Source organism: Phoxinus phoxinus, assembly GCF_949152265.1.
Source record: "Phoxinus phoxinus genome assembly, chromosome: 20".
NCBI classification, from domain to species: Eukaryota; Metazoa; Chordata; class Actinopteri; order Cypriniformes; family Leuciscidae; genus Phoxinus; species Phoxinus phoxinus.
This window is the reverse complement of record NC_136895.1, coordinates 23,357,885-23,375,245: the sequence shown is the minus strand read 5'-3', so window position 1 is coordinate 23,375,245 and position 17,361 is coordinate 23,357,885. Positions and strand designations below refer to the sequence as shown.

Below are 17,361 nucleotides of genomic sequence, written 5' to 3'. Positions count from 1 at the left end.
TTTTAAATACTCTATAAAAACTCACTCATGCGGCCTCGTGCCTAAACTTAACCCTAACCCCATAGTAACCATCTGTGAAAACTACCAACCACCTAGTAACACCATAGCAACCACCAAAAAATACCTTAGCAACCGCCCTGAACACCCTAGCAACCGCCTAGAAATGCCCTAGCAACCACCCAAATACCCTAACAACCACCCAGAAAACCTTGGCAATTGCCTAGAAACCACCCAGAACACCCTAGCAACACAATAGCAACCACCCAAAATACATTAGAACTCCCTAGCAACACCCTAGCAACCACCCAAAATACCTTAGAACTCCCTAGCAACACCATAGCAACCACCCAAAACACCTTAGAACACCCTAGCAACCACCCATAACACCCTAGCAACCACCCAAAATACCTCAGAACTCCCTAGCAACACCATAGCAACCACTCAAAATACCTTAGAACTCCCTAGCAACACCCTAGCAACCACCCAAAATACCTTAGAACTCCCTAGCAACACCATAGCAACCACCCAAAACACCTTAAAACACCCTAGGAACCACCCATAACACCCTAGCAACCACCCAAAATACCTTAGAACTCCCTAGCAACACCATAGCAACCACCCAAAATACCTAAGAACTCCCTAGCAACACCATAGCAACCACCCAGAACACCATAGCAACCACCCAGAACACCCTAGCAAACGCCTAGCAACACCCTAGCAACCACCCAGAACACCCTAGCAACCACCTGAACAACACGAATAAGCCATATCTCAGCAGCAGAACATCGTACAGACATGGTTGTTTGCTCGTATGCAATCATGTACCACACTCTAGCAACCGGGTCGTGTTTTTTGCCACTGCAAGCACCATTCACATTTTCTTCTGGAAATGTACGTTCTAGTTAATAATTGTTGCTTTTATATTTTATGTAGCATGCTTAATAATTATTTTGTTTGTTGTGTAAGCACCGTTTAGCTTCTAGGTCTTCAATGGCAATTGTATTGAGATATGTGAAGTGTTTGTCGTTGTTTTCGGAGTTGTCTAAAGAATAGAGTAATACCTCGTAGTAACGTAACTGCATTTTTTTGTGTGTAAAAACGTTATGTTTATGCATCGGGCTAATGCAAACAAAGACTGATTGTGCTTTTACAATATGAACTCTGGGCTATGCTCGCTAACATAACATTAAATTATTTATCTTATTTTTCGTTTTTTACTACAAACTATAAAGCAGTGGACTATAATCATTATTATAACACAATTTAATTGATAAAAGCATCATTGTACTCCGTGTTAAAAATAAGTATTATCTCTGTAAACACTGCTGGGTCATCTGACCAATCAACGCAGATTAGCGTCGCACAAAGGAGGGGTTTGGAAAAAACGAGTCGTTGAACGATTCATTTGGGAGTCGGTGAGCAAATCAGGTAAAAATAAGTAAAATTGTTGTTACCAGTCTTGCAGTAATTTGCTTATTATTTTAATAAATATTTTTCTACAACAGCTTTGACTTTGTTTGTTTTTTTATGTTTATTTTAATGCATTTACATCAATATAATGGTAAATAATACAGTACAGTTTAAAATGATTCTTTTCAGCTTTTTAAATGTTAAACTATTACAGCATCTTCTTGAATTTTGGGGGTATTTACAGTATTTTCTGGCAATTTTATTGGCAGGTAAATACTGTACTTTAGTGAAATTACAAAAAATTGCTGTAAAATATATTTACAGGATTTTATTGGCAACTTTATTGCCAGGTAAATACTGTACTTTAGTGAAATTACAAAATATTGCTGTAAAATAAAATACAAGTTTAATTCAATGTTACTGTAAAAAAACCTACTAATTACTGTATTTTATATGCAACAATTAACTGTAAATTGATTTACAGCATTATACTGTAATCAATTTTACAGCAATTACCAACATTTGTACAGGACTTTATTGGCAACTTTTTTGCCAGTAAATTCCTGTAAATTGTACAGGATTTTTTTTTACAGTGTAGGTTTAAATAAACCATAATACCCTCTAATACTCACAGGTTGCTTTATTGCTGCAAATAAATATCAATGACTTTTTGATTGAACTCTGCTCACTGTAAGTTGTGTTGGGTTTCTTCTAATCTCACGTTCAATGTAACTCATAGAGTGCTGTATAGTGACGACAGACAAGAGGATAAGGACACTCATGTCCAGCTTGATGAGGATATATCCAAAGATTTTAAAGGTAAACTGAGAAGTCAGTGGAATTCTAATGCATATCTATGCTAATTATAATGCATATATTCAAACATGGATACAAAAATGTTAACCATTGGTTCATTTTATATAAATTCTTCTTCCCTTTCACAGATCCTGTGATAAAGCAGTCTTCAAATACTACAGCGACTGAACCACAAGCCCTCAGATGCAGAAAATGAGTCGTACTCAAAGAAGTGATCGTCCACTTGAAGATGAAGATGTGACATTTACACTCTTCAGTTTTTTTGGTTCTGCCATTTGCCTAAGTTTGTAAATAATGCATTATTCACTTCTGCACATTGTTTTTCTGTAACGTATTTAAAAAAAAAATTCAGAAAATTGCATTGTGATATTTATTTAGTGTGTAATATTCATAGTGTACCTTTCAGTAATACAGGTATAACTGAAATGTTCTTCAAAGAATTGTATAAATGCCATAGCTTTTCACTGATCTTTATTATAATGTATTTTGTTCAGAGATTATAATTATGCTGCTGTACATTTTTTTTATTTACTCATGTATCTATTTTGCAATGTACACATCATATATATTAAAGATTTCATGATTTCAGAGTGTCTTAACATTTATTTAATTATTTAAAAAATGTTAATATACAATTTTGAATACTGAATAAAACGGCTTTATAATAAACTATTAGTGTAATGCTAATACATTTTAATGAGATTAAATGCTGTATAAATGTTCTTGAAGTACATTAAATATATTGCAAATAGCTTAAAATTGATCTTAAGCATATCTTGAAATACATTTAATATACTCGTTTAAAAATAACACATTGAATACACATTTAATAGTATAAGTTAAATACTAAGTATATCCAAAATAGCACAATTTAAATACATTTCCTTTTCTCCAGGGTCATGACGGACTGAGTTGACCTCCAAAATATGCAGAAACGACCAATCAGAACACCGAAAAACATTTTACAGTCTACTCTCTCTGCGACTGCGTGATTTTTCCTTCTTTTTTTTTTTAAAGATTTTGAAATAGTATGGCGTAACGCTTTCGCAGAAATCACGAGACCTGGACAATTTGATACGAGCCCATTCTTATCCTGATGTGGCAGCATCACTTCTCTCATTCAGTTTGGATTTGGTCAGAGAAGCGACATCAATATGAGGAACCTTTGGTTTGTTTGGTAGTGAACACTAGAGGGCGGCGACGACCTGTAATATTCTGCACAACTCTTTTTATTTTATTAAATATCGGTCGGGTATGAATTGTAAAATGTAACTCCTTGTGTTTGAAACTAAACCACACATTTTCGGTTTGTACTGCAAATATAACAGGTATGCCATTTAATCACACACTTTTTACTGAATCATATTTTGAATGCACTGGCTTAGAAGAACTCCAAAATACATAGAAGTAAAAAAAAAAAAAAAAAAAAAACATGTTGCAACTATGCCCAGTCTCCCTACTTTAACCAAAATATTTTTGGATAAGTTAGGTTGATGTGTGATAAACCTATTTATTGAAATATTATGCAATCCACCTTTATATAAAACAATAAAATAAAAAAATATATTTATAATAATAATTAGAAATACTACAATTTATATCAAACATATAAAGTGTAAAGTGTGGTTAACATTAAAAATGAACTTTAAAAAGCATGCTCAGAGTCTGTGTTAGCCAGTTAGTAAACTAAATAACAGCAGAGCCAGGACACAGCAGTGACACAGACTCAGTTGTGGATTCTCCATATCTCTGTTTCAGCCACATAAAGAGCACCCAGTACAATAATGAAAAAACACTGTGTTTCAGGGTACATTCACTGTAACATTTGTTGCACTGAATTAAAAAAAAACCTAAATGGCAGGATTTATCATCTTTTATTTATTTTCCCCCCACCAGGTGTTTTTGGTGTGGAGAAAGTTGATGTGACACTGATAGTGATGGAGGGAGATTCTGTCACTCTAAAACCTCGATCTGTAATACCAGAAGATGATTCAGCTCAGTGGTGGTTTGGTGATACAATCATAGCTCAGATGAATAAAGCAGCTGGACGCTTCTCCACATCTGAGGGTGATGATGTGGGATTCAATGGCAGACTGAAGCTGGATCATCAGACTGGATCTCTGACCATCACAAACAGCAGAACTAACCATACTGGACTCTATAAACTAAAGATCTGGACCACAGCTCAGACACTACATGACATATTCAGTGTTACTGTCACCGGTGAGTTACTCAAGTCTTACAATCTGATAACTGGATTAAAATCTCGATTCATTTTCTGAGAACAGTTTAGAAGATGTGGAATAATCAGAGGTTTATTCTTCAAAACCTGTTGTTGTTTTTGTAAATAAAAAAATTTAGCTATGAGTGTAAGTTAAGAGAATAATGTGTAATAACAAATGAAATATGTGTAAAGGAAATACTATCTATTGACAGAACTATAACATTGATGCTTCAGAGAGTTGCAGCAAAGAGGAATCTAGAGTTATTTTCACAACTTTAAAAAAAGAAGAAACAAGAGGCATATAAAGTTGTATTATGTTAAATGTCTGTTTTGTTGAATAATACTTAATTTCTAATATTATTTTATAATATTTTCATAATTATGTAAGATCCGGCTGATCGGCCCAACTTCCGGTTTCCGGCCAGCCAGTGAGGGATTTGACTAATAAAGTGGCCAGTGACTAATAAAGTTGCATGTGTTCACTGAAATTACTTAAAGTATTATTAAATGTTAATCTCATAGAAACTGTTTCTGTATTTTCTCTAGAAATGAACATTATGTCAGTGATGGAAGAAGATTCGGTCACTCTTCAGACTGATACTAAAACTCAGAGAGATGATCAGATACTGTGGATGTATGAACCTGAAAACACCCGTATAGATGAAATCAACAGAGCGGTCAGTGAGTTCTCATTATATGAAGATGTTCATGATGGGAGATTCAGAGACAGACTGCAGCTGGATAATCAGACTGGATCTCTGAACATCACAAATATCACAAACACAGACCCTGGTGTCTATAAACTACAGACCAGCATCAGCAAATTCAACAAATACAAAAGATGAATTGGTCTTGTCAGGAGTGAGTAGAGTTTGTTTGTTTTATTTTTTGCCATGCTATAAAATGTGATTGCATTAAATCAGTCATTAATATGTGTTCAATTCAGTCATCAATTCTCAAGTCTGTGCAGAAAAAAACTTGGACATGTTAATATGATTGTTATGTCTCCCTATTTAAGATGTCTGGGTAATAGCGTACGTAACAAAGAGATTCGTCATAAGAAGGCATTAAATAGAGAATAAAGAATAATAAGTGCATGGACGAAGGAAAAGTCACAGGACATACGATTTCAGGACATACTGTAGCAGCAATACAGTCGAATTTCATTGAATTATCTGCATAGGGCAAAGTCACCTGTTAAACCTGAAATGTAGATACTTGCCTCTTGTTGTCAGTTCAGAAGGAAAGTTAGGTTGCTGTTTGCCTGCCATTCTCGCTCTGCCTGTACAGTGTACATGAAAAGCGCTGATGACGTATGACAGTGGTTTGCAAACACATGTTGGCGGACAGGGAACACATGCTGTCATTTCGTTCAGATCGAATGCAATGATTGAACAAACATTTTATGGGCCTACACCTTCCAAATATATATATATATTTATTATAAAAATACATTTAGGCCGCTTAACATAGTGATTGCTATCAGGATATGAGGAGACTTTCAACCATTAAAAAATGTTTCGGTAGAGAATCTCCTATTGCATATTTAAGTGCTCACGATTTCAGAGTTTTCAGCTCTTTGAGGGATTTGGCGTTCTGGATGGGGTTGGGTAGATCATTCCAGCAGCAAGTAACTGTGAACGAAAATGTACTGGAGAGTGATTGTGTGCCTCTCTGTGATGGAACCACAAGGCGCCACTCAGTGAGGACAGGCTTCTGGAGGGGTTGTAGACTTGTTAAAGACAACAGAGGTACTACAGGGTGCAATAAATGACAGGGGACTTCAACTTTACTTAAATATTTTCTTTCATTTAAAGTTGTTTAATAGTTTAAACAACAAATAAGAGTGAAGTGAACTACTTCCAGGAAAGTAACACACTAAATAATGAATACATCAATGCAGTTACGGAGTCCATCTCAACTGGCATGCTATCAGTATTAATCATGTTTTTGACGGTCTAGATCAGGGGTTCTCAACTCTATGTCATCGCTCTGCTGCAGAATTTCAACGGCATCAACATTGATTTCCTGTGATAATATTAGGCTTAGAGTATGACTACGACAATGAGTAGGTCCTGACATGTGTTGTCTAACTCCAATAGAGTTAGGAAATGTCTCTAAATGCAAATCCCAATGCGTCTTTTTCATTATCTACATGTATATTAAAATCACCAACAATTACGACTTTATCTGCAGCCAGTACTAACTCTGATAGAAAATCAGCAAATTCTTTGATGGTTTGTATTGTGCCCTGGTGGCCTGTATACAGTAGCCAGTACAATTGTCAAGCGGGGTTTAAAGTCTCAGATCATAAAAGCAGGTAATATAGTGCTGATGTTTATAGTGTTTGTTATAGATCAGACACATTCACACTAATGTCTGTCTTTATCATTACAGTATCAGATCTACACTCAGGTTATATAGTGCTGATGTTTATAGTGTGTGTTATAGATCAGACACACTCACACTAATGTCTGTCTTTATCATTACAGTATCAGATCTACACTCAGGTTATATAGTGCTGATGTTTATAGTGTGTGTTATAGATCAGACACATTAACACTAATGTGTGTCTTTATCATTACAGTATCAGATCTTCACTCAGGTTATATAGTGCTGATGTTTATAGTGTTTGTTATAGATCAGACACATTCACACTAATGTCTGTCTTTATCATTACAGTATCAGATCTACACTCAGGTTATATAGTGCTGATGTTTATAGTGTGTTATAGATCAGACACATTCACACTAATGTCTGTCTTTATCATTACAGTATCAGATCTACACTCAGGTTATATAGTGCTGATGTTTATAGTGTGTTATAGATCAGACACATTCACACTAATGTCTGTCTTTATCATTACAGTATCAGATCTACACTCAGGTTATATAGTGCTGATGTTTATAGTGTGTGTTATAGATCAGACACATTAACACTAATGTGTGTCTTTATCATTACAGTATCAGATCTTCACTCAGGTTATATAGTGCTGATGTTTATAGTGTGTGTTATAGATCAGACACATTCACACTAATGTCTGTCTTTATCATTACAGTATCAGATCTACACTCAGGTTATATAGTGCTGATGTTTATAGTGTTTGTTATAGATCAGACACATTCACACTAATGTCTGTCTTTATCATTACAGTATCAGATCTACACTCAGGTTATATAGTGCTGATGTTTATAGTGTTTGTTATAGATCAGACACATTCACACTAATGTCTGTCTTGATCATTACAGTATCAGATCTACACTCAGGTTATATAGTGCTGATGTTTATAGTGTTTGTTATAGATCAGACACATTCACACTAATGTCTGTCTTTATCATTACAGTATCAGATCTACACTCAGGTTATATAGTGCTGATGTTTATAGTGTGTTATAGATCAGACACATTCACACTAATGTCTGTCTTTATCATTACAGTATCAGATCTACACTCAGGTTATATAGTGCTGATGTTTATAGTGTGTGTTATAGATCAGACACATTAACACTAATGTGTGTCTTTATCATTACAGTATCAGATCTTCACTCAGGTTATATAGTGCTGATGTTTATAGTGTGTGTTATAGATCAGACACATTCACACTAATGTCTGTCTTTATCATTACAGTATCAGATCTTCACTCAGGTTATATAGCGCTGATGTTTATAGTGTGTGTTATAGATCAGACACATTCACACTAATGTGTGTCTTTATCATTACAGTATCAGATCTACACTCAGGTTATATAGTGCTGATGTTTATAGTGTGTGTTATAGATCAGACACACTCACACTAATGTCTGTCTTTATCATTACAGTATCAGATCTAAACTCAGGTTATATAGTGCTGATGTTTATAGTGTGTGTTATAGATCAGACACATTAACACTAATGTGTGTCTTTATCATTACAGTATCAGATCTTCACTCAGGTTATATGGTGTTGATGTGTAGAGTGTGTGTTATAGATCAGACACATTCACACTAATGTGTGTCTTTATCATTACAGGATCAGATCTACACTCAGGTTATATAGTGCTGATGTTTATAGTGTGTGTTATAGATCAGACACATTCACACTAATGTCTGTCTTTATCATTACAGATTCAGGTCTGTCTCCAGGTGCTGTAGCAGGGATTGTTGTCGCTGTTCTGCTGGTGTTGGCAGTTGCTGGTGTAATTTACCTTCGCTGGAAGATCTCTAAACTAAAAAGGCCTAAGGGTAAGTATCACCCACAGGTCACATAATTTGGAAATAAACCTGAGTGAAGTCTGAATACTGTTAAACAATAACAGATGAAGGGCAGACACTGATCTGTGATCTGCATCTGTGTGTCTGTAGAAAACTCAAACTTAACATAGTATTTGCAAATATGATAGTGTTTGATCTCAGCAACAATTGCACCATTTGTTGTGTCTGTGTATGATGTGGCCTCATTAATCTATAATTAAGATATTAAATATTGTAAATATATATTAAACACATTACAAAGAAACTATTTAACTTTAGACTGAAGAGTAAATAGTGCATCATATCCTGGACATGTCCTGAGATAGAGAGGTCACCTATTTCTTACAACTTAACATAAAATAAGCTTAGGTATTTAACTAAGAATAATAACAATTAATAATAAAATAATACAATTGCTGTATAATCAATTAAAAGCAACATTGTACTTCTGCAAGTTCATACTGCAAACACAAATCTGCACACTGAACATTAAATGTTTAAAATTAGATAATGAAGATGTTTGGTCTGATAAGATTATTTAGCAACTTCAGCACAGACTAAAATTACTGGCAGAACATGTTCTCCATCCAATACGATCTGATCTGATTGGCTTGCTTTATTCGCCTTCTAAAAATCTGTTTACAAGATACCAGATTGATACAGGAAGTGCTTTTGAGTATAAATGTAAAGGTAGTTTTCACAACAAATCTGAGCATATAGCAAGTTAGCAACTATAGACAAGAAGAACTGTGATCGGCTGCTTTACATGTCGGTCAGATTGTTGTTCTTATGCCCATGAAAATTAAAGCTTTACAAAAGATGAAAAAATGTGTTTGTTACCTGCAAGGGAATCAAAATACTGCTCAGGATGCTTTGTCAGATTTTCTTGGCTTCACTACAGAGAATTCTTACAAATACTTTTCCCTGTGTGACACACTGACCTTCATTTAGATATTAACCTTGTTGTAATATATTCAAGGAAAAAGATGCACATGTGAGCAATCTCATACTGTATATTCTATACTAACTTGCCATTTAAAAGAAAGATGTGTTTAGTTTTCACAGATTTAATTATTGTATTTAAATATTTTTATAATATATTAATTTTCCCGTTTGAGTAGATTCTTCACTGTTTGAAACACAATAAACTTGGAGTGACACTTTAAAATAAAATGAAGGAATCTATTATTTTTGTATGTATTCATTAAATGTACATAATTATTATTATTTTATTTTTTTTAAATCAATCCATTGATAATTGTTCAGTGCCACTCCTGGTCTGTTAAGCGAGTAAATTTAACAATGAATGAAAAGATTCATTGTTTAAACAAACTGTTTAATTAATACAGCAGGAGCCCTGACTTCACTGTTGATAACACTCAGCATTACATCTTTGTTAATATGGCTTCATTAGTTAATTTAATGAACACTGTTAATACAGTAAATTGAAATGCAATGCTGCGTCAGTGTTATATGCAGACGGAAGACTGTTTATTTCTCTTTTAACTTCTGTGATTCTTTCTTTGTTTTCTGACAGATGTTGCGGAAAATAACGGAACAAACGATCCTTTGAAAGATGAGACTGCAAACAGTGATGATATATTGTAACAATATACACATTAACAGTGTTTGAAGTCCACATGTGTGCTTTTGAGATTAATACATGAAGAGTTTTGTTTGATTTGGCATAAAAAGAAACATTATTTTGTTCATTATGAAGTTAATGTAACTCTGTCTTCTACACTAATGCTGATCATATTGTTCTTGTATTAAAGTCAGTTTGACTGCTTTATGGTGATTTAGTTTGTTACACTTTGTAAGAAGGCTCGATTATTGTTACATTTTTACAGATTATATCAGAAATACTCAAACTGAACTTGATCTGTATATGCTTTTTTTCTTGATGGCTTATTTTTTATTTGATGTTTTTGCACTGTTACATTTGTTTGTTTTTTATTCAATGTATGCTTAAATACTTTCAAATGATTGCCTTCTTAAAAACCTTGCAAGAATATAGAAATCTTAAATGTAAAGTGAGTGAATTCATGAGGACTGAAGTGTTAAAAGCTCAGAACGTCGCTCTGACATTCTGTGTTCATCCTAAAGTTACAAATGATCTTACTGTCTGAACAGTTTTTTCAGTTCTCATTGTGGATGAGTATTATGCAAATAAATGCTTGTTTTGCCATAATTGTGTTGCATGTTTGTTTTCAAAATAGTATAATAATAGATTTAAAGAATTCAGTATATTACTCAGACACATACTGATTTATAGTGAGTTAAAACTCTTTATTTGAAATGCCTTTTTTTCTCATTTATATAGCGATTTATGTACTGTACTCCCAACAAATGTCAATACAATGATCAACACATAATTTGTAAAGAAACAGAATCACAGAGAGTTTGATCATTGATCTGCGGTGAAACATGTATAAACCACCTCCGTCATTTCAGAATTCTGTAAGGAACACAAGGAGAAAAACAAAGCTGATGTTTCAGATGCAAAAACTTCAGGAGCTCAAAATGAATAAATGACAGAAATTTGCTGCAAATTCAACAATAGATATTATGGGTTATGAGTCAAAGTTTCTCACATTGAATGATGGTCTTGTTTATAATGGAGGGTCTTTAAGCCCTATCATACACCCGGTGGTTTACCTCCAGTCTTTCACTCTAAGCTGGGACTTGATCACCCCGGCTGGGTCGCCTAGGGGACGGGGTCTGATTGTTGAAAGACCCGAAACCCCCCGTGATCTTAGGTTACATCACTGATGATATGTCCAGGTGCACCAGATGGTGTATCTAAAACCAGATGTTTCTTTTTTTATAGTGTAAAAAAACTAACTAAACCCAGCTCATTTTCTGCCGGTGCGACGGTTTGTTAGCGCTCGCACTGGTGCCACAGAAAAGTTTCCTAAAATCTCTTTAAGGACGTTAGCATTTGCCCGTCGCACTGACCATTCAGCTTGGTCAGACAGTAACGTTACAGCGTGATTCGCTGCGAGATTAAGGGAGAAACGTTTGAATTAGCTTATTTATTCTGATGTTGTCCTCAGACCATATTATGGTGTCAGAGTGAACAGGATGGATGGATTCCGAGTTGCTGAAATTTAGCGATTTTTACTGAAGAATAGTTTGCAGTTTGATCAGCAGAAGTCAGTTTCAACACTCAGCGAGGAGTTCATAGGCCGCTGCCGTACACACTTATTACAACAGCAATAATACTCTCACACAAGTCACTAAACTACATCATCACGTCAGATTGAGTGATTCTGATTGGTTAAGGCACAGATAAACAGAAAATGTCAGAAGAATATCTCCATCGATTATCTGGATGACAGATGGTCATTTTACCTCCCCTGCGTGGCAGTATTTCACCTCAGAACATCCTGTAACAAGAGTACACACACACACACACACACACACATACACACACATTCAAATATCATACGTTATCAGTGCATTCATGTATACTGTACTGTACAGATAAAGCGAGAATGGCAGGCAAACAGTTGTTTATGTTCATTACTGTAGTTCTGTTACTCACTGTACTGTCAAGTTTTCTCACCAGTGAATCACACATGATGTAATCCAATAACGTTGTCTCTGGTCGTCTCTCTTCTGGTCTGTGCGCATGAATGTGTTTTGGAGGAGGTCTGGCTCTGGACGGCCATTTACAGTATAAAGGTGGGATCGTATGCTTTCAATGCTAGCAGGCTAAAGTTAACATTTCCCAGATCACCTATTGTACCTTTAAGTATTTCATATGTTTTACATGATTATATAATAATTTAATATAATAATAATTCATGTTCCTTGACTTTTATTTATGTAGGCCTATCTACAAAAAAAAAGTGCTCAAAAGGAAAGCAGTTTCATAACCTTCCCCTTGAGCCAAAATGATTAGCGTGTGCCTTCCCTCCGATCCTGGCTTCTCATTTGAGAAAAATAAATGGTCGCCCCTCACTCACACTTGAACAATATCTGCTGCGTGTCAAGGGATATAAACTCACTATCAAGATAAAATATGTAGGCTATATTTCATTTTATATGAACCAAGTTCTACTGTTGCTTTTATATAATTGGATAATCTTGAACATTTTTGGAATTCAGTAACAATTGACAAACTTAATGAAGCCAGCCGAACTACCGCAGCTAAACAGCTAGCACACATTTGTGACCCAAGTGAGCCCATAATGAACATCTAAAACAGCTTCAATTAGAGCCCACTGTTGACCCATCATGTGTCCCTATGGGCTAACATACATGGCCCATGTGAATGACCCTCATGGGAATGTAGGCTGGACGTTTATCTCATCAGTCTCAACACTAAACACTCCTGAAGAACAAGATTAGATTATAAATATATAAAACATCTAAATAATTGTAATGCTTCAAAGGCTTTATATTGCCTATTTAGAACATACAAATAAACAGAACAAAACAGCGTGAATCATTTTCTTCAACCCGTTGAGGTAAATCATTGTATGGCTTTATGCCTGAAAAAACTTGATTTCATGAAACTCGAAAGAGCCAAACGGGTGAGAAAAACTCTTCAGCCAATCAGAAGACTCCTTCAGTCAGCGTGCTACTCACTGATAAGAGCAATGAAGCTTGTGGAAGAAATGTTATCTTTAAGATGTGTGTGACCATCATATGACAGTTAAAGAGCACACACACAAACCTTATTCTAATATGGAATATGTATTGGAATGGTAAAGAGAGTTGGTATGTGACAGGAGGATAAAATGTGATGAGCAAGTCATCAAAGATTGTTCCATGTAATACCATCATTGGCCTAGAAAGAACATTCTGGAAGTCAAGACTATAAAGGAGGAAGGATGCCCTCCCTTCACTGTCACACTCTGCAGACACTCTGTGTGTGTGTGTGTGTGTGTGTGTGTGTGTGTGTGTGTGTGTGTGTGTGTGTGTGTGTGTGTGTGTGTGTGTGTGTGTGTGTGTGTGTGTGTGTGTGTGTGTACGTACGTGTACGACTGCTGGCCTTTTCCTGCAAAAAAATAAACCTCATCAAAGACTATTGGAAATGTTTGTCTCTTATTCAGTGATAGAATTGTGTTTGCCACCACAAGCTCAAATACTGATGTCGTGGATCAGTTTCACATCCTGTTTTTTAGTCCTTATCTTCTAATAACACCGCAAAACAGAAACCTGTGTTTATCACTTGTTTCCATAGATACTTGACACAGCTCTTATTCTCATAGAGTCTGCTGTGTTATTTTTATTTCCAAAATTTTGCAGCGCTGGTTTATTTCGATGCTGCTGTGATACACAATATGTCATGAGATAGAGAGATATAAAAGCTGATCAATGATGCACAAAGATTAAGAATCAGATGTCAGTGTTGCTGCACTGTTTTATTTTTTACTATTAATTTGTGTTGGGTGGAAATCTGTCCGAAAGGAAAATAATGCCTTTGTCCATTTACTCATCAGTCAACCGCAGGAACAGGAGCAAGACGTTTGTCCACTCAACAGAAACATTCATTTGGGTCAGTCTGACAATAAACTAACCTGAAATAAACTGGTTTCACTTTAACTCAGAAACTGAGCTGCTAAAGTTTCTAAAGCATTCTGTGGAAACAGTGTTTCTTGCATGAGGGTAAAATACACCTTTTTTTTTATTCAACAGTACTGTTTTGAGGGGATATTTAGAAATGCATTCATCTTAAATGGATATCTGTTCTCTGATCTAAATGTAATGTAGACTGCAGATGATCTCAGTTCTTGTGGTTATTTCAGCATCTTCTCTTCTCTGCGGTTACAGACCGTGTCTATAGAGAACAACAGCATTAACCAAACCTCTCCATCTTTTACAATCCTTACAAAATACAATGAATAAAGTGCAATGAAGAAGTGACTTGATTCGAGTTTACACATTAATTATTTGTTTGTGTTGTTATTTTCACTTCTCATTTCATATATTTTTTTGTCCCTTTGAGTTCCCATAGGCCACATCCTGCAGATGTTTGACAGTATCTCAGCAGACACAAACTGACCCTTAATGTTGTTAACATGAATTAAGTGATATTTTAAAGTTCAGACTTTGTTTATTCCCTACTAGTATTTAATTCATCACTTCGTCATGACATACAGTGTTGTGCATTTTTTATATTTATTTGTTGTATGGTTCTGTCTTATCATTTAAAAGCATCTGAAACTACATTTAGTATTTTTAACTACGCTGTATTCCGTCAGAGTTGTTTTTACCCAGACCTCTGATGCGCTTGTCCTGCAGATGAAGCTTATAGTGACTAAACTGACTGAACATGAACTGATAAATCATGTTGCTTATAATTCCATGTGGGATTGTGGGCCCTACTTATTTTTACTTTATTTAAAAATGTATGGTCTTCAGCTTCTTCCAAAAATGTAATATTATTTAAATATTTACATTTTAAATTCACTAAATTTAACTTGTTCATAATTAACCAAGGGACAATCAAGGCAAGGCAAGGCAAGGCAAGTTTATTTATATAGCACATTTCATACACAGTGGTAATTCAAAGTGCTTTACATAGAAGAAATTAAAATAATTACATAAATAATAAAAGAAATAAGAATAATTAAAACAGTTTAGAAAATAAAATACAGTGCAAACAGTCGGACGAACAGTGGCACAGTGCTCATTCAGTAAATGCAAAGCTAAACAGTGGTAATTCAAAGTGCTTTACATAGAAGACATTAAAATAATCTAAATAATAATTAAAACCCCATCTGAGATGGAAGTGATTGAGCAGGTTTGCGGTGCCACTGGACCTACAATCCAGGGACGTCCTCAACTGGGGTGGTGTCTTACACCAGTATTGCCCAGTGGGCCCCCACAGAGCACGTTTCACTTTTGCTGTTTTAAACAAACAGAGAACCTTTATACTCTCCGTAGTAATCAAAAGCAGTGATATTACCATAATAGACAACAACTGAGATCTAATAAGGTTGTATTTTGAAAAGTCACAATAATAGAGCAAACTTTTTGTTTTTGTTTTAGAATTATTTTGTTCTGTCAGTGTCCCTTATGTTACATCTTTAATCCAGTAGATGGAGACAAGTGACCGTGTTTTCGCTTTCTCAGCAACCAGCCCTAGCACGCGTTAGGCCTATTTGTGTTTGTTTTCAGACATGATAGCGACGTAGGCTACATCACATGCAGCGGTAGAGTTACACTCACTGGACTGCTTGTGATTAGCAATCACAAAAGTTTATTATTTGCTCGTGTAAACATTTCATTGGCGTTCTGTTCTTTTTCTGAACGCGTGCGCACTGTCAAACAGCGCCAAACTGGACTTGATCTTTCCATCTTTCGCGTCTGATTTTTGTTGGGTCAGACCCATCTGCTAGCTATGGGGGGACCGAGACTGAGAGAGCTACATGGAAAAATATGCACAAAACAAGCCACTTTGAAAGTTTGTTGTTTTTATGAATACAAAAGTTGGGTGACCCTCCCCTCAACAAAGAATAAAAAGCATGACCCTCCCCTATTTTCCTCTGGTGGCCCATTCCATAAATACCAAACGGTCCCTAAGAATCAGATGTCAGTGTTGCTGGATTCACTGTTTTATTTATTACTATTAATTTGTGTTGGGTGGAAATCTGTCCGAAAGGAAAATAATGCCTTTGTCCATTTACCCATCAGTCAACCGCAGGAACAGGAGCAAGACTTTTGTCCACTCAACAGAAACATTCATTTGGGTCAGTCTGACAATAAACTGACCTGAAATAAACTGGTTTCACTTTAACTCAGAAACTGAGCTGCTAAAGTTTCTAAAGCATTCTGTGGAAACAGTGTTTCTTATATGAGGGTAAAATACAAAAAAAAATTATTCAACATACAGTTTTGAGGGGATATTTAAAGATTATGTGTCATTAAATGCAATCATCTTAAATGTATATCTGTTCTCTGATCTAAATGTAATGTAGACTGGTCTCAGTTCTTGTGGTTATTTCAGCATCTTCTCTTCTCTGCGGTTACACACCGTGTCTATATAGAGAACAACAGCATTAACCAAACATCTCCCTCTTTTACAATCCTCACGAAATACACTGAATAAAGTGCAATGAAGAGCTGACTTGATTCGAGTTTACACATTAATTATTTGTTTGTGTTGTTATTTTCACTTCTCATTTCATGTTTTTTTTTGTCCCTTTGAGTTCCCATAGGCCACATAGATGTTTGACAGTATCTCAGCAGACACAAACTGACCCTTAATATTGTTAACATGAATTAAGTGATATTTTAAAGTTCAGACTTTGTGTTTATTCCCTACTAGTATTTAATTCATCACTTCGTCATGTCATGTAGTGTTGTGCATTTTTGTTATTTATTTGTTGTATTGTTCTGTCTTATCATTTAAAAGCATCTGAAACTACATTTAGTATTTTTAACTACACTGTATTCAGTCAGAGTTTTTTACCCTGACCTCTGATGCGCTTGTCCTGCAGATGAAGCTTATAGTGACTAAACTGACTGAACATGAACTGATAAATCATGTTGCTTATAATTCCATGTGGGATTGTGGGCCCTACTTATTTTTACTTTATTTAAAAATGTTTGGTCTTCAGCTTCTTCCAAAAATGTAATATTATTTTAATACTTACATTTTAAATTCACTAAATTTAACTTGTTCATAATTAACCAAGGGACAATCAAAATAAGTGATATTACCAGAA

At 35.2% G+C, this 17,361-nt stretch overlaps 2 protein-coding genes across 3 annotated transcripts in view; one reads left to right on the top strand and one right to left on the bottom strand.

The window, feature by feature from the left end:
* The window catches only part of LOC306988956 (uncharacterized protein), a 170,650-nt gene extending 159,789 nt beyond the window's left edge, over positions 1-10,861 (top strand). For both annotated transcript variants that reach the window (XM_079594202.1, XM_079594201.1), the window contains 2 exons: positions 8,552-8,668; positions 10,215-10,861. In XM_079594202.1, the coding sequence (XP_079450328.1) occupies positions 8,552-8,668; positions 10,215-10,285 (188 nt within the window). In that variant the 3' untranslated portion in view covers positions 10,286-10,861. The remainder of the gene's footprint in view (positions 1-8,551; positions 8,669-10,214) is intronic.
* LOC306988964 (uncharacterized protein) overlaps positions 1-17,361 on the bottom strand; it is a 191,620-nt gene that overhangs the window by 121,790 nt on the left and 52,469 nt on the right. The gene's annotated exons all lie outside the window — the stretch shown is intronic.